This window comes from Lissotriton vulgaris, unplaced genomic scaffold (assembly GCF_964263255.1).
Source record: "Lissotriton vulgaris unplaced genomic scaffold, aLisVul1.2 SCAFFOLD_499, whole genome shotgun sequence".
NCBI lineage: Eukaryota > Metazoa > Chordata > Amphibia > Caudata > Salamandridae > Lissotriton > Lissotriton vulgaris.
In genome coordinates this window covers 230,614-253,181 of record NW_028247837.1, presented here as the reverse complement: position 1 = coordinate 253,181, position 22,568 = coordinate 230,614, and the positions used below count along the sequence as shown (strand labels likewise).

Genomic DNA, 22,568 nt, shown 5'->3' with positions numbered 1-22,568 from the left:
TTGGTTTGTCCTAAGGCCTACACATTTCAAACCCCACTTTTTCAGGGGGTTCTCATCAGGACCAATACCTCACTCTACATGAAGCCCAATATAACTTTACCGGCTAGTGGCAGAAATTGGTGAAGGATAATTATGGGACTGAGGCTGATCGACAGGAGTTATATGAGTTGTGTTTGTATTATTCCATCGTTGGTTACGCAGCGTCTTGTAGAAGACGTGCGCTCTCCCTCCTGTTAGAATTGTGCTCCGTCTCTGAAGGACCAGGAAGCCTCTCTTGGATAGTTTGAATCGCCGCATGGGTTGTGGCCACTTTCCAGCGTTTGGCCAACCAGGTACTTTCTGGCCTAGAGACCTTCTCGGTTGCCTACCTGGATGACATAGCTGTCTTCAGCAGCAGCTGGGGGGACCATCTGGAGCATCTCCAGGAGGTGCTGCAGGCTCTACAGCGGGCTGGCTTAACCATCAAGGCCAGCAAGTGCCAGGGATCTGTTGTCTACCTGGGACACCTGGTGGGCGGGGGTAAGGTGCAACCCCTCCAGGTCAAAATCTAGACCATCTTGGCCTGGGAGCCCCCCAAAACCCAAACGGAGGTCTGGGCTTTCTTCGGCCTCACAGGTTACTACTGCCGGTTTGTCAAGGGCTATGGAACCATCGTGGCCCCCCTAACTGAACTGACATCCAAGAAGTAACCACACAAGGTAATTTGGACAGCTGCCTGTCAAGAAGCTTTTAACACCCTTAAGCACGCAATGTGCACTGCTCCGGTGCTTAGGACTCTGGACTTTGGCAAAGAATTCATTGTGCAGACAGCCGTTAACTCTTGTTAACTCTTGTTAACATAATTATTTCATTTCACTCTAGTATGATACTAGAATATCATTGTGAAAATGTTGGATGGCATAAATATTTGCTCCTAAACATCATTTACAAATATATTGATCATTACTGTTAGATAGCAAATCTACACCCAGTGGACCAATATTTTTCCAAATTATATTTAGGACGCAGTTTTTATGTAAGAATATATTTCTGCATACATTATTCTGACACATAAATACTACCCGCTCTCTTTAGCATCACCATGCATGGTGCTCTCTTACCCTCTTTTGAGCCTTCGCAATGAGATATAGAGAACCATCCATGGCTGGCATGCACTGTCCTAGCACATTCCTGCACTTTGGGTTCTAGGTAATGGCACACTTGCACAATATGGACTGTTTTCCATAGTCAGGGAGCATTGTGATAATATCTGCACGACAAGTAGTAGCATGCCAAAGTTTCAGCTTTTCAGAAAACTCTGCATTATTCCAGCTCCATTGGCCCTATATTTTGGCAACTTAATAACGTAATTCTTTGTATACTATAGAAGCATCATCAGGATAACAGTGGAGTGATACAGCACAGAAGCTAACAATTTGTAAAGATTTTTTGGTTGAGCCTAGAGGCAGAGCACATGCTCTTATCCATGAGACATGCTGTTATACCTGTTTGGGCTTAGACCAAGCCCACCGCTTTCCATTGGTTGTTTCATGTGCCTTTCTAAATTGCTTTCTTTTTATTGGTGAAAAGCTGCTATTCGTCCCGCCTTTGGGAGCGTTTTCACTTTCCTGGTGACTGCCCCTGTTACATGTGCCCTTACCTTTGGATGTATTTATCATTTGTGCAACACACTCATTTTTTTGCTTTGAATGGTCCTGTGATATTTCTTGCTAACACACTGCTGCTCTCATTCCCTTTATGTATATCTATGATCTGCTCCTATCTCCGAATGCAAGTGCTACCCGTTGTCCGTGCTGTCCTTGCAACCACCCCTTCCTGTTGACCGTGTTCCGTATTTTGTTTCAGCCGAAGTGTTTGAAATGTCAACTCTTCCTCCTGTAGGCATTCAGTCCTAATAAACCTTCTGCCAGGGTTTTAGTTACATTTCAGATAGCCATGTATCTGCATTTCTGTAGGCATGGGAAAGCCAATGCTGAGACTCAAACCCACTTCCGCAGTTCCAAAGTCGGCAGCTCTTGATGTTATGCCACATACTCTCACTAAAACCGTCAGCATCTTTTGTTTTTTTTATCTTCTTTTGTTTCCCTTAGCAGACCCATTGTTCACTCATATCCTGGGGGTCTGCTAAGGTATGATTATAAACAGCACTAGTTTACAATGATTCCTCTCTCTGTCAGTTTCCTAATTGAGCATTTTGAAATTGGAGTAATATTTTTTTCTTAGTTTATTTAGTTGGCAGGTCTGTATACTGGACCAGCCGCATTTGCCTTCCACTAAACCTCGCCTGCACAGGCATGACCATACCGTTGAGGCAAGGCTTCACACATTCGTGCTACAGAGCACATATAGAGGCAGGAGTACAGCTGCAACACGGCTCAGTAAAGTAAAGACTACTGCAGTCATTTGCACTGAACGAAAGGTCACGTGTTGAATACCAGGAAAGCTTTGGCCTTCCAGTCACCTCTGGTCGATAAAATAGCTACCATTAAATTACGTAACAGTAACACTTGTTATTTACTTTGCTTGGAAACGCCAAATGCGTGGGAACTCTGTTTGAGTCTGAGTGTATTCCAGAGGCTGGTAAGTGACATCCCTGCAATGTTGTTGTTTCATAAGAGTATTATAATGCGCTGTATGGAAATTGAGAATTCACGTATTTTTGTCAAGATGCTGTAGTTTCCCCATCTATGAATGCTATAACCCCTTGCTGGGAAGGTGGTAACACTGCCTGTAGTCACACATTTGTCAAGTGTCATGTGTTAGGCTGTTTGTACTTAGGGACTCTTCCAGTTTACTGTAATTGCTGTTCATCACATAAGGGCCTGTCCTATTGGCTTTGCCAATGCTGTAAAAATTAGGAGCAATGCGCTTAAAAATTAAATGTGACGAACAGCGTTTTGGCTGAGTGTACTTTCACAATGTACCTTGTGCATTGTTATGAAAGCACTTTTTCTTGCAGTTTTATATAACACAAACTCGACTCCAATGTATCAGAGCACTTTACATGAGCATCAATTGCATTACAGATGGACACACTCATTTTTAGGCTTGGGGAGATTAAGTGGTTTGCCCACAATCACAGGATGTTTGAGACTCGACCTTGTTCCCATCTTCAAAGTCAGCCACTCTAGCCGTTAAGCCACATCCTCTCTTGGCAGGAAGAAAGTTACACAAAACTGCTGATAGCATGAGGCGAGAAATACTTTTTTAATGTATATTTTAAAGAATTGCTCACAATACATTTTGCAGACAGCTGCGGTGCCAACCAGACCTAAGAAGCATTGGCAGTTCACCGTGGCTCATGTCGCTCTTAAGGGAGGGTTTGAATGTGAAGATTTCACAAATGTCAAGAAAATGCATTTTTCTTCAGTGCTGAAACAAGTGTACCACAGGAACCCATAATTTGGGAGCGCAGTGATGTGTCCAGAAGACGAGCATAATGAGAACCAGAGTGAATTACAGCCAACCTGTGCATTTTCTTTTCTACAAATTCTGTCCCCAACCAGCAACGGAAAAATGTGATGTCCTAGCTCTTCTGGCGTCCTTATTTGGTATTTAACAGACTCCATTTTAAACTAGCTTTGGATGTAAAGGCATTTGCTGCGGAGTTCATGTGCATCCAGCAGGTTTCAGAGTGTGATTATGGTGAGATAACTCTGGTATTTAATGCATTTGCTGGAGAGATCAGTGTGCACTCGCTGGTGACAGGTCTATATCATCATATAATAGCTCAGAGGGTAAATATTCCTTTTGCAGAGCTCTATGTTTATGCCACGTATTTTAATGTTTTTTTTAAGTAGTTTGGCGGGCTAAGGATTTTCTTGCAGAGATCCTTGTGTAAACTGCAAGTTTACACTATCAATAAAATCACCCAGTCATGTTCTCACTTTAAAGGGCTCCATGTAGCCTGAAAAGGCATAAAGTTTTAGCTCAGTATTTTGCATCAGCATCACTCAACACCACTGCAGCATGCCCACAGTACTACCCCAGCCTCCACACAGCACCATCTCAGCATCAGCACAGCACCCCTTCCACGTCAGTGCACCACCACCTGTGCAGCACCAACTCAGCACCAGAGTAGTTCGACCACAGATTCAGCACAGCGTCACCTCAGCACCCGCACAGCACCATCTCAGGTAGAAGACATGTTTTATATTAATTATTTTTAAAAATAGGTTGTTCAATTGTAGATAATGTCTTCTTAGTTATATATGAGGTTGCAAAAATACTTAAAATACTTTTTCATTATAACTTTTCAACATGCTGCACAGCAGCCAGGCTGCTAGTCTACAACATATATTAAAAACATTGCCAAAGCCAATAGCTCTGGCTATACACTTATAAGGTTCCAAAGGTGAGAACTATTGGCTAAGTCGATGCTTGTTTATACTGGATGTGGTGAATCAATGTGTTCGACGTTTTAGCATTGGATCAGGGTTTTTTGTTTCCCTTGAAGTCTTTTGCTTGCATTTGCCTACCATTATCTTCAATTTGCTTTGAATCTGTGCCTCTTTTCCTTGATTAATTCAATTGTTTGAATGGCCACCTGCACTCCAGAAGGTCTCTAAAATTAGAGTTATTTCATGACTTCATATCTTCAGGGATACAATGTTCCAGACATAGAAATGTGAAACTTAATACATTCTGATGATTGTAGTCCTGGTTCCCATCATTTGAATGAGTGGCACTAAGGAACTATATTACAATTGATTGTAGAAAGAAAACTGGACTTGAATTTGAACTGCCCTTGTCTCACTTCATTACAATTAAAACATACAGTGCAGTAAAATGTGCACCCAGGATGGCCATCCTTTTGTATTCATTTATAACATTCACACACAAACAGCAATGGTTTGTGAACCAAACTTGAAAATACCCAGGATACTATAAGGAACACTTTAATACATTTTTAGAGGCACAGTAAGCTCCAGCAACCATGAATTCCGTTGAAGAGCATTAAAAGAGGGAATTGATTTTATCAGATTAGTTTAAGTAGTGGGAAATAAATACAATATCCATTTTACCATAAACAACATTCTTGCCAATCAAAATGCTAAACATCATTGCAAAATGAAAGTATTCTCCCATGTTATTGATCTTGCATCTCCAACAATTCTCTAAGAGCTAAAAGTTAACCCCCCTTGGCATTAACCTAACAAACTCTTTCTTGTCAAAGTTCCAGTCCCAGACTACTTGCATATGTGATAGGTTTTCCCCTGTACATAAAATAAACACAGGAGCAGATCCTAAGGATTACAGAATTTCTACCCAGTGTCAAATCTTTCCATCCTTGCAAAAGTCCTGGAAGACTGTATCAAGATGGAATTCAGAGGTACCACAGTTGAAATTGACCTCCTTGAGAAGCTACAATTTAGCTTCAGATCAGGAGACAGAGCTATTCTAAAAATATTTGGCGCTGCACATCACATTTAAGACAAGGGTCACTTTTCCGTCTTAACCCAACTGGTTCAGTCAGCACCTCTTGACCCAGTAGGTTTCTCCGTTGTACTTGAAATTCTCAAGGTTAGCTTAGAGATGAGGGGTGCAGCCCTCAGTTAGTTCTCATCATACCTCACGGACAAGTGTCAATTTGTAAAACTTGCCAGATTTCTCTCCAAGGTTCCAATATATCCCTCGCTTTCTTCAGTCAATATAAGGAACATTGTGCCTGCCCCTTAAACACTCAAACATCATTTGCCACTTTTACTCTGAGAAATAGCTCTGTCCCATTACAACTCCGGCTCAAACTCTACCTGACATCCAGTTCTCTGGACAATACACCATCTGAAACACAACCTGCTTAAACAGAGTTTCTTCTGATTTCTCTGCCAAAGTGCACTGTCACACTTCAGTACTGGCCAGCACTCCATTGTGGACTACACCAAATAGCTAGGCGGATTCCTGGGCACGAATCTGAATCTGTAATCAGACACCAACTCTGACTAAAGAGACCACATATCAGCTCAGACATCTGTGAGGTATCCAACACTTGTCCAAGAAAATAACTTTACAAAACGGATTCAAACTCTTGTGCTATCAGAAACTACATTAAGGAATGTCCAAACTCCACATAGAATACTTCAGAGCAGCATTACATGCCGCGCCCAGGCTTGCCAGTGGCTCAAAAAGGTGCAATCCTGTCTCTTCAATACTTATCTCACTGAGCTGGCTGTCCGTTTAGGCAACAAGTATCTGTAGGCTACCCTGCATTACCCATAAGACACTCCACTCTACTTCCAAACCTATCTCAGCCAGAAACAAGCCACCTCCGGTGGCATCGGCAATTTAAGAGTGAAGACTCTCTATTTCTTGAGGTAACACTTTTTACATTGTCAGTACTGTAAAGCAATCTGTTACAATGAAGTATTGATACTCGTGAGTTATAAAAGAAGTAGGTATACTGGCTTGGTAGTAGGTTACAAATAAAGCCCCACGAGGAGCAGCATCCTGGTACTCAGCCCTTCTCACGCCAACTGTCCACACGTCCAAGCACAAACCCTCAACATTCGAACCATCCAATGACCTCACTCACTGGCTGAGCAGCAGAGAACACCAACACTGTGGGGAGAATGCATAAGATAGCAAGAGTCCACAGCACATCTCCCCCTTATGAAAACAATAGAGAAAATTCAGCAAAACATCCCTCCCACACTCACCAAACATCCTTCAAACTGGCTGAGCAGCAGGGAACTTTAAGACTGGGGAGAGCATGTACAAGATAGCAAGAGGCCACAGCACAATCCTTGTCTGGAAGTGGCACCAAGGTCTGGGATCCTGGCTGATGAGCCATTAGAAAAGTATCCACCTATGAAATTTATACAAAATAATTTAAATGCTTGGTGCTGACAGCTTATCCCGTATGGTTCTGGTATTAGTGCCAGATATGCAGTTTTGTAAATCTCTATTATTTAATTAAGATTTATTGTTTCCCGCATTATTTGACTGAATTTTTTATAATGTTTATAGTATGCCTTCTATTTTCAATTTTTCTACCTGGTTTTACATATTGGTGATAGTAAGTTACTTACATTATGTTACAATACTGTTTATGTACTACATTTTGCAAAGCACCCACATATGTGACCCGTAACCTATTTGTATTGTTAATATTGGCTTCGCATATTTTTTGCTTTTTTTGCCCTTTTTACATATGTAATTTCTCTCTTGCAACTAGTAGCTGGTTCGTAAGTGTATGGTCACCATTTGGAGTTAGTCTGTGCTAAATAAAACTTCTATTTCATAAGTGAATAAATCAATAAACTCTCAAAGGAGATGTGCTCATTTCCAATGTTCCCTATCCCTGATACGCCTGCGACATCACTTGCAATTTAGCCTGTGGATCACACCAGAAGTTCTGAAAGAGGATGTGGTGTAACAGCCAGAGCTGCCGACTGTGGATCTGGGGAGCCAGATTCGGGTCACTGCGTCGGCCTAACATCCCGTGATTCTGGGCAAATAATCACTTAATCTCCCTGTATCTGCAAGAACATGAATGTGTCCTTGTGTAATATAACTGGTGCTCATATAAAGCGCTCCAGCACCTGCAGGTTGTGTTAACGCTTTAATAAACTGCTGAACAACTAAAAGGGTGAACAACCTTTACAACAAAACTTTTACAACGCACTACCATTACAACGCGGTCATTACAACGCAAACCATTACAACGCATTGCGCTGGGGGGCGCTCTAGGATAGGGAATAAGTTTAATTTTCTATCCAACACTTTCCCTAGTGTTCACGGGGACTGGAGTTGGAATAGAAAATTAAACTTTTCACTATCCAGCACCTCTAAGCGCTATGCGTTGTAAAGGTATGCGATGTAAAAACCGCGTTGTAAAGGCAGGCGTTGTAATAGCCTGCGTTGTAACGTCATACATCCAACTAAAAGATGGTTATCTGTACCAGGACAATTAGAACAATGTTTTCCTTATTGCTACGCTGAATTGCTGATTGTCTGGTAGTTTAACAATATTCAGTCTAAAGAATTTCCAGTTTGACGGGTCCTTTTACCATTTCATTGTTTTGAAGCATCTGAGCAATGAAGCAATCCCTGCCGGTTTTCCTGAAGTACCCCAAAGAAGTGAGGCGTCCAGTGCTCCAGACAGCGGACATGTCTCGGAAGGGTCCAACTCACACCTACAGGTACGTGGTGGCTCAGGGTAAATAGTTCTGCAAGATAATCATGAATTACAGTTATACCATATCCATGTCTTGTCACTGCACTAAAACCACATTAATTGAGACGAACTTCATTTCGTTGTTTTACCTCTACAACGCTACAATTCAAAGCTGACTTCGTTTATAGGTTCCTTATTGAGATATCTGTAGTAGCAACTGCCCAACTGGTAATTGTTAGGTGTGTTGTGACTTAACTATGGTTAGGTGTATTCACCATCTAGAGTCATGCTTTCAGCATTCAAATGAAGCTGTAACCCATGAGGGAAGCACATATATGTGATTGTGTGACGCCGTCAATGGTGACATGTGAAGAGCTCCAGAATATCTAGCTTTTATTTTACATGCTAAATTAAGGACTTTTGATTGACATTTGAAGGTGTATTTTGCATAATAGAATTAAGAATACTAGAAGGTAAATGGAATGTATTTTCTTCCTAGCCACATTTCTCATACATATGCATATAATTTTGGAAACATAAGTGAAGGGAGTCAGATGTTGTATATGGGCCCACAAAGATTTTCCCCAATAATTTTCCTTTGGGTTCTTAGGTACGAATAAACATTGACAAAGCTTATAGATCTTGCCTTTCTAGAGTGAGCTATTCGTTTGCCAATCCTTACTTGTAAAGTTTTGCAAAAAAAAGTAAGAGAAAAACATTTTAAAATACTAGCGGAATGGTCTCAGGGAGGAATACGTTAGACAATCCCAAAAGAACATTACATTTGATTGAAAAGGCCCGGGCACAGAGCCCATAAGAATGCTCTACTAATATATGTTGCTGCTGAAAAGCGTTTGACAGGGTACACTGCTCCTTTTTGTGGAAGACACTTTAAGCCTATGGATTCGGACCTAAATAAACTGCATGGATCACAAGCAACTATGAGAGTTCAGTGGATATGTTTTTTCTTTCTTAATGGTACATTCTTGGATTCATTTGATATTGAAAGAGGTATGAGGCAGGGCTGACCACTTCTTCCCTCTTGTTTGCTTTATATATGGAACCACTGGTGGGCATGGGCAGAGCTAACCAAGAAATGAAAAGGATAGCTATAGGCAAGGGTGACCAAATAATTTATCTCCAAGCAGTTGATGTACTATTGATGATAGCTGAACCAATGTGTTTCACCCCACCACTCCTAGAAGGGCTGAATAGATTTGGACGGTGTAAGATCTGTCAGCCTTAGGTCTTCCCCCAAACTTTTTGCCTCTCCTCCTCTATTTTGTTGAACCTATTTATATCGGCCATAGAACTCTGAGCACTTAACCACTGCTAACCAGTGATGAAGTATATGTGCTTTCTCTCATAAAACCTGGTAGAATTGGCTTACAACCAATTGGTGTATTTAATTTACTTGTAAATCCCTAGTAGGGTGGCACTACATCTGCCTACGGCCTGTAAATTAAATTCTACTAGTGGGTCTGCAGCCGTGACTGTGTCAGGCACTTAAGTAGCACTTTAAACATATTTGAGGTCTGCCATTGCAGCCTGTGTGACCTGTTTTAAACTGCCATGTCGATCAAGTAAAGTAAACCCTTTGCCAGGTCTAACCCTTCCTTTTTTTATATATATAAGTCATCCCTAAGGTAGGCCCTGGACATCCCCAAAGGCAGGGTGCAGTGTATTTGAAAAGTTGGTCATATACTTTTAAGTTTTATATGTCCTGGTAGTAAAAAACTCATACATTCTTTTTTCACTTCAGCAAGGTCTACCTCTCCCATAGAATAGAATTGGTGTTGCCTTATTACATTTTATAAGTGTAATTTCCCAGTGAAAGAAATGACCAGGTCATGTTTGGTGTCTATGGAATTGGCGTGAAAAGCCACATCTAGTGGTGAACCCAGATTTTAAATTACATTTCTGAAAATGCCACTTCTCTCCGCCAAACACACGCAGAGGGACTCACGAATGGACCTGCATATATGAGGATGGGAATCCCTACATGAAGAAATTCCTGTGCCCCTGTGCCTGTCCCAAACAGCTCCTGGACAAGCCTTTAGCAAGGCCCTGACCCCCAAGGGTGCCTCTCAGGTCTTGGACCCTTGGTGTGGCTCACGGGCTCTTTAAATCACTTTTTTGGGTTTTTGCATCTGCCAGTGGGCCCAGTGCGTTTTCACTTTTTTACTGTTTGAAGTGTTGTACAAATATTTTACACATATCCTCTAAGTTAAGCCTAACTGCTCTGTGCCAAGCTACCAAGTGGTTGAGCACAGGTTAATGTAGGGTTAGCTTCTGCCTTACCATGACAAGGATTGTGTTTGCTGCTTGACTAGGACTCACCCCCCAAGCAACCAACAAGCACATTTTTAACAGACGGGCGTTAGGATTCATAATTAACTTGCAGAAATCCCAACTCTTGAACTTGTCTATTCCAGTTTATTAGGTAAACACTATACGGTTGAAGTTTGTCTTATCCTGGGCTGGAAAGCATATCACACACCTAGGGAACAAGATAGTATCCTCTTCAGAGGAAACATCCTGTGTTATTCATGTGGATCTCAGGCACTCCCGCTAATCGAAGCTGGAGAATAAGCTTGGGGAGGACTTGGATGTAATGCTGCATCTAAAATACCAGAGCTCCCTTGATTGTTATGCTTGCCCCAAACACTCACTTTGCAACCACCCAAGAGGGTCCTGAGTTACATCCAAAGCACATTGAACAACTTTATATTTGGAGGTAAAAAGGCATGACTCCCTAAACGAGTGTATGCACCAACAAATGAGGGGTTTGGGTTTTTTTTGAGAATCCTCCTTATTTTGCATTACTCCCATCTGCTCAGATGAGATAAAGGATGGAGTGGAGGAGATCGGCAAGGGAAAATGCTTAGAGTTTTATAGATCAGAAAATCGCTGGAGAACACATTTGGAAGATACCATAGTTGACCAATCTACATTGCACCTGGGGCCTGTTACGAAAGCTAAATTGTCTTCTTGGGATGCAGATATGTTTTTTTTTTAAACTGTCTGTGTATCCATCTCCCTTTATTGCTTTTATTGGTAATCCTGAGTTTACCCCCCAGGTATGAATGAAAGCCAATTTCGGACATGGAAGATGGCTAACTGTATATGAAAAACTGTCACCTAAAGCCTCAAGTCAGTTAGACGAGTTAAACTTGACTATTGCTTTCCTGAGTCTAAAACAATGTGTTACCTTTAAGTGAGACACTGGGTGATATGTCAGTGAAGCAGTTTGCCCCTAGACCTCATTTGAGCACTGGCTTATTCTTAAGCCCATGACAAATATCTGATATCGGAATTTTGCAAAGCCCTTGGCCGAGATTTCCCTCAGACATCTGGGAAGTCTGAGCTCGGCAGACAGTTACAACCAAAAAATGGGGAGAGATCGTCGCCAGGCCCAGATTAAGTGCCTTTAGTACTTCAATGAAGAAGGCACTCATGAAAATTGTTGTGTATTGGTACAGTACTCCCAATTGAAAACACAAATGAGATCAGAGTAGATCTGACCTTTTCTGGAGAAACTGTGGCAACTGTGGGTCGCTCCTACATCTCCTCTGCTCTGGCATTGCCCTAAGCTACAGAAATATTGGAAGGAAGCCTTTGATGTCATCAACCAGATTTTAGATGTTAAATTGCTTATGCCCCCATGGGTGTATCTTGGATATATCATCATAGGGTATGCCCCCATGGGTATATCATCCTAGGGTGTGTTTCTTACCCATTAAAGTCGCTAAGGTGTCAACAGATCACTCTATTGCTATATGCCGCTAAATAAGCAATTTTGGGCTTCTGGTATAATGAATATATGCCTTGCCATAGACCATGGCTATATCATGTGTTGGACATAATTGGCATGGAAGCTCCAGGACTTGGCAAACACAGGCAGCACATACGGTGCCGAGGAAGGGCAGGCTGCTTGACTCACTCAGCCTGCATTTTTAGCGGAAGAGCAAATGAAAAGGTGTCTCTTCTCCCAGAGTCCCACAAATCTGATCCCCATGCTGTTGCGGGGTGCCAAATGTTTGGAGCATCCATTCCAGTTCTTAGGCATATGGAGAGTAAATAGCAATCATTTTCCTTTAAATTCCTCAGACCGCTGATATGTTTTTTATATAACTGGTGCTAGTCCTCTGTGTTATCTTTAAGCTGGATCAGTACAACATACTTTTCTGGAAACTGTGCAGTTTTAAAGATTGTTTAAGGATTGAAAATGTTTAATTCAATGTTCAGCTTTGAAATACCTTACAATATGTTTGCTTTTTCTTTAGCATTTTACTGTTACCTTTGTATATTAATTTTAAAAGTACATACACAAATGCTCCCAATGCCTGACTTCAAGAATCCCTCCAAGATTGGGCAGCAAAATGCAGCTTGAATTGGGTCCAATGGGGATGGATACACCATAATCACAATCCCTGATTTCAAGAATCCCTTTAGTCCAAGAGTCTCCTGAATGTAAACAATGTCAGAAATAAAGATGACAACCGCTGGTTCTTGCATTTTGACTAAGTAGCCCATCAGGGAAAATAAAGATGCACTTTGTGTGTCACTTTTCATGCAGGCCAAGAGGTAAAGCAAATATAAAAGTGTTTTATTTCTCAAGCTCTCCTTGTACGCCAGCTATGTAGGTCTACATGTGTGCATTTGGGCATGTGTGTAATCACACTGCTGTTCATTTATATGCACACTATACAAATACACTGTATTTGACGATTAATAGGTGTTAAACACTGCTTAACATAATGTCCCTCATTCTACCTACTGTAGAAGAATAAAAGATTGATTTAAAACCTAAACAGATTAAAATGCCTGCCTAGCAAGTTGCATGCAATTATTTGTAGCAAGCTCATTAACTAATGAGCTATTTTGCCAGATTGGAATATGTGATCTGCAAATCACATAAGGTTATCTTGAACACTCACATTAACCCACTGACTAGCTTACTAGGATAGAAACCTATGATCTGCAGCTTACAGGCAGTGCTCTGAAACATCCTCATTAATCATCTAATTTATTTAATGATGATTACAATCTATGACTCCTGGATTACACAATAATCTCTGCAGCAAGTGCTTTGTACACTTACTCGCTCTATCTCTGTTACTAATACTACATATAAAAAAGTGCTTTATTTTGCACTTAGTTACTGCAAATTCTAGCTGATATATCCGTGTAGCGATAAGCTTTGTATTTTTGCTAGTAACAGGTGAACTCATATTGACATCGGGGAGATTTTCCCAAGACTTGCAGAAAAAAAATTCCAATTATAATTATTGGTGATCGGTAGATTTATTGATCATTTCCATATCTAAATCCAAAAGGCTTTATTTGGATAACACCATATCTATAAAAGTAGAGCACATACAAGAATTAAAATCACAATTAAAATACAATTATAATAGTGTGATCAAAAATTCATAAGGTTAAGAACAGTTGGTTTCTTATATTCCCTCTAGTCTTTCCGTGCTATAAAATGCATACAGTGCTGAACTAAGACCTTCTTCTACAGACTCAGCTGTGGTTGGGTTTAGAAACAACCCTTCAAAATGAACACTTTCCAGGCTCTAGATTACCCCAGCAAGCCATGGGATATCCATCCCTTTATCACAGCTCATGCAATCACCTATTATCTCCCTGGTGAGAGATGCTACAGGATTTTTCATTATGGCTAGGCAGAACAATGTGGGGCATGCCCTTGTAAAATCTTCAATGTAACTTATTTTCAGTTCGCTATGGAATATGTACTGAGGAGTGGAGATTGGTGCACCCAGAAGCTTTCTACAGAATCTGTGTTCCTCTTGTTGAACACATGGGCTTTTAGCAATGCCCCAAACCTCTGCGCCGTAGGTTGCTATGGGTATGCACTGTGATTTAAAAATCTTTAAAATCGCTAAAATTGCCCCGGATCTTTTTGGGCGGGGAAGGCTGAGGATGGAATTGGTGGCCTTTGAGAACTTTTTCTTACAAAACGCCACATGTTCAGACCAGGTGGCGTTTGCAGCAAAGCCCAACCCCGGGTATGGGAAAGTGCTAGTGCAAGTTAATTTTTGATCACCCATGGATATTAAACTTAAGGGGTATTTTCTTGGCGCTCAGGACATTATAAATGATTTCCTAAAGTTGGTGCGAAAAAATAGAACAGTCATAAAGTCAGTGAATCCCCGTATTAAAGTAATTATTGGTATTTTATTGTTGTCTTTGGCTGATAGCCAGAAACCGTCCTAGGATGCTTGATTCCGGTCCAAGGAAGACATGGCTTAGCAGTTCGGGCTGGACTGTTCCCATAAGGCACAGGGTCAAGACTGATTTGCATATGGCCATGTCTGAACTGGGGTGGCTTGGTGAGCAAAATAACGATGGATTAAACCCAGATCTGTGACTGGGGTGAATGTTTTGCCATTGTGCAACATTCCGTCCATCATCTTGTGTGTTTTTCTGTTCACCCTATGTGGGAAGGGTATGCCCAGACGTGCGTCAGTGCTCACTAAGCAACTGGAGTCAAGCTATCCTGGCTGAAGACGGCTCATAGCCAGAAACCGGTCCTAGGACGCTTGATTCCGGTCCAGGGAAGACATGGCTTAGCAGTTCGGGCTGGACTGTTCCCATGCGGCACAGGGTCAAGACTGATTTGCATATGGCCACGTCTGAACTGGGGTGGCTTGGTGAGCAAAATATTGATGGATTAAACCCAAACCTGTGACTGGGGGTGAATGTTTTGCCATTGTGCAACATTCCATTTAACATCTTGTGTGTTTTGCTGTTACTTTAATTCGTGCCAGGGTGCAGTGGCTAGCTGTGATAACTGGGCCAACGTTCACTACCCGATTTGCAAATGGTCTTTCCCCAGGAGGATCTCCTAAGATGTCCGGCCCTAGTAAGAAGGCCGTCAACCCAGAGAGACAGGGGAAACACTATAGAACAATGTTGCTCAACACACTCTCCCTGCGAAAACATGAGGCACAAATTTATGATCTTCGGTCAGATGCTCGCCCTGACCTTCTATTTCTCACAGAAACTTGGTTGTCTGACTCCTCAAACCCCACTATCGCCTAGGCCATTCCATCATGATGTAGAATTCTGAGGAAAGATCGCACGGTAGGGAAAAGAGGTGCCGTTGCCATTGTCTTTAAGCAAGAGTTTGACTACACTTCAATCATGTTAGACCTTGATGAGGGTGCAGAATGCTTTGGTTTCCGCTGTACTTTACCTTCCCACTGAATGCATTACAAAGAACCTGATCTACATGCCCCCGGGGACTCCTGGCAATTTCATTAAGTCCCTGAATGAAGCCATTAGCCCTCAGATACAATCATCTTCTCCTCTTAGGGGATTTTAACTTACATATGGATAAACCTTTGGATCCACATGTTATTTCTCTAGCGGAAATAATGACAACTTACAGCCTTGCCCCTTTCATCTCCTCTCCCACACATAACTTGGGCCATACTCTTGATTAGATCTTTTGTAATGTGGCTTTGGAGATGGATCCTCCGACCCCCATCATATGGCCTGACCATTTCCTTATCAACTGCAAGATCAAGGGCTTGTCTGTGTCCCTCGGGTCTGGAGAGCGAGGGCCGGTGGCCGTTCATTCGGCCTCCTCGCGGCCAAGCTCTGGAATCTTTTCTGAACGATAGATCTCAGGCGGTGACACTGGGACCATTCCAATCGGCTAACTTGTCTCTGCCGTGTGTAGTACCACAAGGTTCTTCTGTTAGTCCGACACTTTTTAATATCTATGTGTCGGACCTAGCTAAAATCATCAAAGCACACGGGATGAACCTTACCTCATACGCAGATGACACACAGCTGGTGCTGGCCATCAAAAATGATGGAGAAAAAGTAGCCATGGGGTTCAAAGCAGGCATGTTGGCAATTGGACATTGGATGTCCACAAACTGTCTAAAACTTAACTCCGAAAAAACGGAAGTGGTAACCTTTGGACAATTATCTCCAAGTTGGTCCCCCGCCTGGTAGCCAACCTCTTTTGGAACTTTGCCTAAACCGGCTTCTAAGGTCAGGAACCTCAGAGTTGTCTTCGATAACAAACTTAATGTTGGTACTCATGCCAATCAGACTGCTGCCACAGTGTTCCATAAATTACGATTGGTGAAAAAAAATCTTCCTTTTCTACCGAAGAGTGTAGGCAAAACTTTGGTAAGTTCTCTAGTCTTATCCTCGTTACATTATTGCAATGGCCTATTTGCCAATGCCCAGATCAGGGTCATTAAGAAAATGCAGACCGTACAGAATGCGGCGGCCAGACTTCTCTCTGGAATTCCCAGGCACAAACCCATAGCTGATACAATCAGAAGCTAACATTGGCTCCCTATTGGAAACCGTATTAAATTCAAGACACTATGCATAGTCTACAAATCATTGCACAAACAAGCACCGCAGTTCCTGAGAGACCAGTTAACACCGTATTGCCCCTCAAGACCACTCTGTTCCTCCACTCTTAACGAATTGGTGGTGCCACGTACAAAGTCTGTCTCTTGGGGAGATCGCCGCTTTCTGGTTGCGGCCCCAAAACTATGGAACACACTACCCCAGTCCATTAGGACCAGCCCCTCTCTCATGTCATTTCGAAAAAAAATGAAAACGTGGTTGTTTAATCAGTAATTGTGAGAAGCTCAGTAGTGGAGAAATTTGCAGAAGTAACAGCGCCGAGATGCCCACGGGCAATTGTTTGCGCTTTATTTAATGTCATTAATAAATAAATAAACAAATAAATTCTCTCCCAGTGCAGTTTCGAGGTATTCCTAATCTTCTGATGTTTCGCAGGGCTATAAAGACCAGGCTGTTTCCTATTTCTTCTGTTTAGGTGCACGTAGGCTTTTCCGCTCTTTTTCTGGTTTCTGGTTGCGCTGGGACGCCCCGTCACTGTGGCAGCCATGCACATTACAAATCCAAAAATAAATAAATAAATAAAAGATACCTAGCACAGGGACTGATATCCCTCCCCAGGCGAAAACGGCAGAATATAATTACAGAGCCCTTCACAAAATATCTCTCCAGTCTTTGGTGAATCCCTTAGAATCCTCAGCTCCTCCTCTAGTCGGAAACTCCGAAGTAGATGCCCTTGCACTAGAATCCTGGCTCAGGACAAATGTTTAGGCGGTAGCCCCTCTCACCTCCCGCACCTCCAGGAGGACTAGTCTCTCCGCCTCTTGGTTCAACAAATCCCTGAGAGCCAGAAAAGATGAATACAAATGCTTAGAAAGGAAGTGACAAAATCATTATACATTGAAGTATAAGCTGATCTATAAGGCTGCTCTAAAATCTTATTATCTGCAGGTGAAAGAAGCTAATAAGAGCTATCTGCAGGCTAAGATTCATATCGCTAGCAATAAGGGCAAGGAGATCTTTACCATAGTGAAGTCGTTCACCTCCCCCAAGGCGGCGTCTAAGGAATCTCCACACTCAGCTGAATGGACCAGCCAGGTGGCCCTATCCCTCCACAATAAGATTGTCAATGTCCAACAGTCCTTCTCCTCGGATATAGGGGAGATCCTAGCCCCACATCAGACACTGGACAGAGAATCTGGTCCCCTGCAATTCCCATATATACAACTGGACGAAGCGCTTACGTATCTCAAGGGCTTTAAGTCTGGCTCTCTGGTGGATGCTTGTCCTGCAATTCGTTTTGCATCTGTAGCCCCAATTATAAACCCTTTGGTGAATATGGTGCTAAACACATCCCTTTCCACAGGCATTGTGCCGTCCATTTGGAGGCAGACAAAAATTCTGCTACACCTTAAAAAAATCTCAGCGAACCCGAAAGTTCCTGCAAACTAAAGGCCTATCTCCCTCCTCCCGGCTCTCTCTAAGGTACTAGAGAAGCATGTTAACAGAGCAATCTCGTATTATGCAGAAAGCCACAATCTACTGTATATGACCCAATCTGGCTTTAGGGCCAATTACAGCACTGAGACAGCTCTGTTGGAAGTGACGGAGCACTTAAAGGAACACCTTGACTGGGGGGCAGAGCTATCCTCATATTACATGACCTGTCGCGGTATTCAACACGGTACTTCTGAGAGACTTCTCAATAGACGGTGGAACTTAGGCATTGGGGGTGCTGTTCTAGCATGGATAACATAATTCCTGGAGGATAGAAACCAGGAAATGTGGATGCCCCCTTTTGCGTCCCCCATGCCATGTATGAACGTCGGAGTCCCTCAGGGCTCCATCCTTACCCCAACTCTTTTTAATTTATACCTGTTCCCTCTTGCACCCCTGGCAGAGGCCAATGACACTAAGATATATTCAAATGCTTATGATACGCAGCTGATATTCACCTGCGACAGGGGTGCGGTTTGATGAGGATGGAATCAGATCTTGTCTCACAAAGGTGTTTAATGTCCTCTAGGCAAACCAGTTTAAATGCAACCCTGACAAATCTGAGATCGTCGTTTTTGGCCCGCCTTTCGTGAGTAACTGGAGTCATTGGTGGCCCGAGGAGTTGTCCCCCCCCAGCCCAAACCACGGTAAAAATACCTTGGCATCCACATTGATAGTGCCCTCTCTATGAGATCCCAAGTCCAGGCATTGGTGGGCCCTTGGTTTGGCTCTGGTTACTTCTAGACTGGACGACACCAACATCTTGTACCTGGGCTTGCCTGGTTTCCGCCTCCTTCAAGTGGTTCAAAACTCTGCGGCCAGGGCGATCCTTAGACTGAGGCCCAGGACGAGCATGACCCCTCATCTCAAAGCTCTTCAACAGGCTTCCTGTGAAAGAAAGGTTCGAGTTTAAAGCTCTGCGTATGTTCTTCAAAGCCATTCATGGTAAGGGGGTGGGCTATCTCAAAAGGCGTGTGAGCCGCTATGTACCAGCCAGACCGTTAAGATTCTCCTCCTCTAACCTCGCCTGCATCTCCATATGGGGGGCAGATCATTCAGGTTTTTGGACGCTCAAGCATGGAACCAACTACCTGCCACTGTGAGAGCCACAACTGATTTAACAGCTTTTAAGAAGCACCTCAAAACCTGCCTTTTTCAGAGGTAGACTTGCCTATGGGTCCTGTTATGCTTGAACCCCCAGACCTGGGACACAATTGTTGAGTAGCTGTGTGCTTTACAAGTAGGATTCTTTCATTCATTCATTAATTCCTGACATGGCGAGACATGCCTCTGCCCCTGGAATCTGCAGCCATGTCTCCCCGAGAAGAAGAGAGAGAGAGAAGTACCAGTGCCACAGCAGAGACTAGCACAACCCATGAGGCAGCCCTGCTCCCACTTCTAACTGTGCATGGAAGTCGGTCTGCCTCCCAAGCTGCAGACATGGTGCTGTGGGGAGTGACGCGCCGATGTGGGCATTGGCAGCCGAACACAGCCCCACCTTGTTCTGAGGAGCTTAAAGGCACGGCCAGCAGCAAAGGACCGGCTTCCATAGCATACATCTGAACCAGCAGCACCGTACGACATCTAACAGGTGGGCATTGGGCAAAAAACAAGCTACTCTGCTGTAGAGAGCCATCCGGACTCTGCACAACAATGTTGCGATGCACCCCACGCATCGACGCACCCCTCGGGGCGGGCTCGTCCCGAGAGTATAAATAAATGGGCCGAAGACCGCTCGGGGTCTTCCGGCAGAGAGTATAAGCTTTGTCTCCTGTGTGTATTTAATTAGTGCAGCTGCGGCCCTTGTAACCCGGGCCCGCTGCGCTACATTGGTGACGAGGCCGGTCGCACCACTCGCGTGCCCGCTCTCCTCGAGTGGTCCTTCTTCGATAAGCATGCGGTGCCCACCCGCGTTGCCCCTCGCACCCTGTGGCAGTGTAGTGATTGCGGAGGTGACCGGCTGTGGAGCCCACCCGCATTGCTCTGGGATCACGATGTCCACCTGTGCTGCCCTCACGCCGTGCCTGTGTGTGCCGATAGAAGGAGACTGACTGCGGAGCCCATCCCGCATCGCCACGAACGGTAGAGAGTCTGGCCCTGCAAGGTGCCCTCCGCCCGCGGTAACGCTGGCTCAAGCCCGCCCACATGCCTCCCGCACTACAAGGGAGCGTGTTCAGCTGGCGGGGCTCGCCGGCGCAGTGCCAAGGGGTAAGTGATTGCTGCCCCGCCCGCGTGCACCTCCTCACCTGCGGTGGACACCGCGGCTGAGTGCCCGCAGCGCCGGCTCCTCACAGGGCCTGCTGGCCCAGACTTGCTCTCCAAGCCTGATCTCGAGCAACAAGGCCCTGTCTCGAAGTCATAGCGTCAACAGCCTTCCCACAAGTGAAGAGAGTCCTGGATCGAGCCTTCGCAATGATGGGTCTTTGGGAAGAAGTCAAATCCGACAACGTACCCCCCTTCCAGGGGCGGGAGTTCCAGGATTATCTCGAAAATCTAGCGGTGCGACACAGGAAGATCACCCCGCTATGGCCCCAAGCAAATGGGGAAGTGGAAAGGTTGATGAGGACGATCAACCGTGCATTGCGCATCGCAGTGGACAACGGGGAAGATCCCGTAGTGGCCCTCGATCAGTTCCTTGGCGCGTACCGTCAGACTCCTCATAGTACCACTAAGTGTGGTATACACCCGTTACAACGCATCTTTTACTCCGCACTACCATTACAACGCGACTTTTACTCCGCATACCATTACAACGCATTGCGCTGGGGGGCGCTCTAGGATAGGGAATAAGTATAATTTACTATCCAACACCTTCCCTAGGGTCCACGGGGACTGGAGTTAGAATAGTAAATTATACTTACCACTATCCAGCACCCCAAAGCGCTATGCGTTGTAATGGTATGCATTGTAAATACCGCGTTGTAACGGTATGCGGAGTAAAAGTATGCGGAGTAACATGGTACATCCCTAAGTGTGCTCCGGCTCATCTCCTGTTCAAGCGAGCACCACGAGAGAGTATCCTGGCTGACCCGACGTGGATGCCCTCGTAGCGGGATGATGCAGCTGTCCAGTCAAGGAGAGAGACAACGAACCGGAAGGCAAGTGAAGCCCGTAGAGCTCAGGAACCGCAGCTCAGAGTGGGAGACCGGGTGGTGATCAAAGACCGACACCCAGGGTGGAAGTTCCGGACGCCCTACTAGCTGGAGACCTGGGTTGTCATGCGTGTCCAAGGGACCATGGTGACCGCCAGCAAGGGACAACAATCTGTCACCAGGAACGTGTCCAGCTTCAAGAAGATAACGGAGGCGGAAGTAAACTCTGAGGTGTCTGAATATCAGGACTCTTTGCCAAACCTATCCCCCCCGGATTGCCGACGGTGAGGAATGCCTTGTCGGAGTCGCTGAGACAAGCCGGCCAGGGAACTGATGGTGGTGCCCGGTTGACAGGCCAAAGCGCCGCTGCCGAGCCAGCTGAGGGAACCCCGGCTGGGGTTACAACATCTCCCTGTGTCCAGAGCCAGAAGTATGGCCTCCGGCTGAATCCGGGGCCGAGCCAACGGCTAGGAGACTTTGCATTAGCCTCACAATGAACCAAGAGAAGTTATTGATCTAGAACTATAAGAAAGGAGGGATGTAGAGAGCCATCCGGACTCTGCACAACAATGTTGCGATGCACCCCACGCATCCACGCACCCCTCGGGGCGGGCTCGTCCCGAGGGTATAAATAAATGGGTGAAAGACCGCTCTGGGCCTTCCGGCCGAGAGTATAAGCATTGTCTCCTGTGTGTATTTAATTAGCGCAGTTGCGGCCCTTGTGACCCGGGCCCCGGCGCACTACACCTGCCACACCAGCATTAAAAGAAAGCGGCATCATATCCCCCCCCCCCCCCCCCCCCCCTCCCCATCCTCCGTGACCTCCTCCGGATGCCTGTCGCAGCGATGGGAGCCTTCCTTCTCGGCAACGAAAGCTGCATGGCCTTCCGATACTGGAAAGATTGCTGCAGCCTGTAAAGAATACTACTGCAGTGCCACCGAGCGGCCACTTGCTAGTAGTGTGCCAATGAAAAGGCTACAGTGCACAAAGAATCTGCCCGCAGCACTGGAAAGGCTTCAGTGGCATCCAGTCCAATTTAAGGGAGAGGCTGCTCCATGGCCTTCCATGAACAAAAACTCATAAAAAAACACATAAGCAGTGCAAGGCCCTGGTCATTAACAAAATGGAAAAAGAGATACCTGCAGTGCCTTCGCCCCAGGCAGCAAGCACAGAGACAATGCCCTAAAGGAGCCAGGATGGGTGCTGAATGTGTCCTGCTCCACCTGGGTGCTGAGGAATGGGTGTGCATAAGGACACACCAGCCATCCACACCGAGGGAGTAGCAAGATGTCCTTGTAGAATGGCCTGCACATGAGGATACCATGTGACCAAATGAAAAGCATCACAAGGAAAAGAGGGCCACCACTCCCGACGCTCTGTACAGCTACAGCAATGGACTGTCCAGAGAGAGCACCAGACACCCCCAGTGGGCTGCCAAGTGTTTTGAAGGGGAGAGACTGTGAGCCCCTGTAGAGAGATAACCCCAAGAAGCCCAAAG

The 22,568-nt window shown here is 44.7% G+C and overlaps 1 protein-coding gene across 1 annotated transcript in view; it reads left to right on the top strand.

The window, feature by feature from the left end:
- Positions 1 to 9,308, top strand: part of LOC147665016 (rho GTPase-activating protein 27-like) — a 172,429-nt gene extending 163,121 nt beyond the window's left edge. Inside the window, exon 3 of the mRNA XM_086949815.1 lies at positions 8,028 to 9,308. Within this exon, the coding sequence (XP_086805941.1) occupies positions 8,028 to 8,162 (135 nt within the window). The 3' untranslated portion in view covers positions 8,163 to 9,308. The remainder of the gene's footprint in view (positions 1 to 8,027) is intronic.
- Positions 9,309 to 22,568: the final 13,260 nt, after the last annotated feature.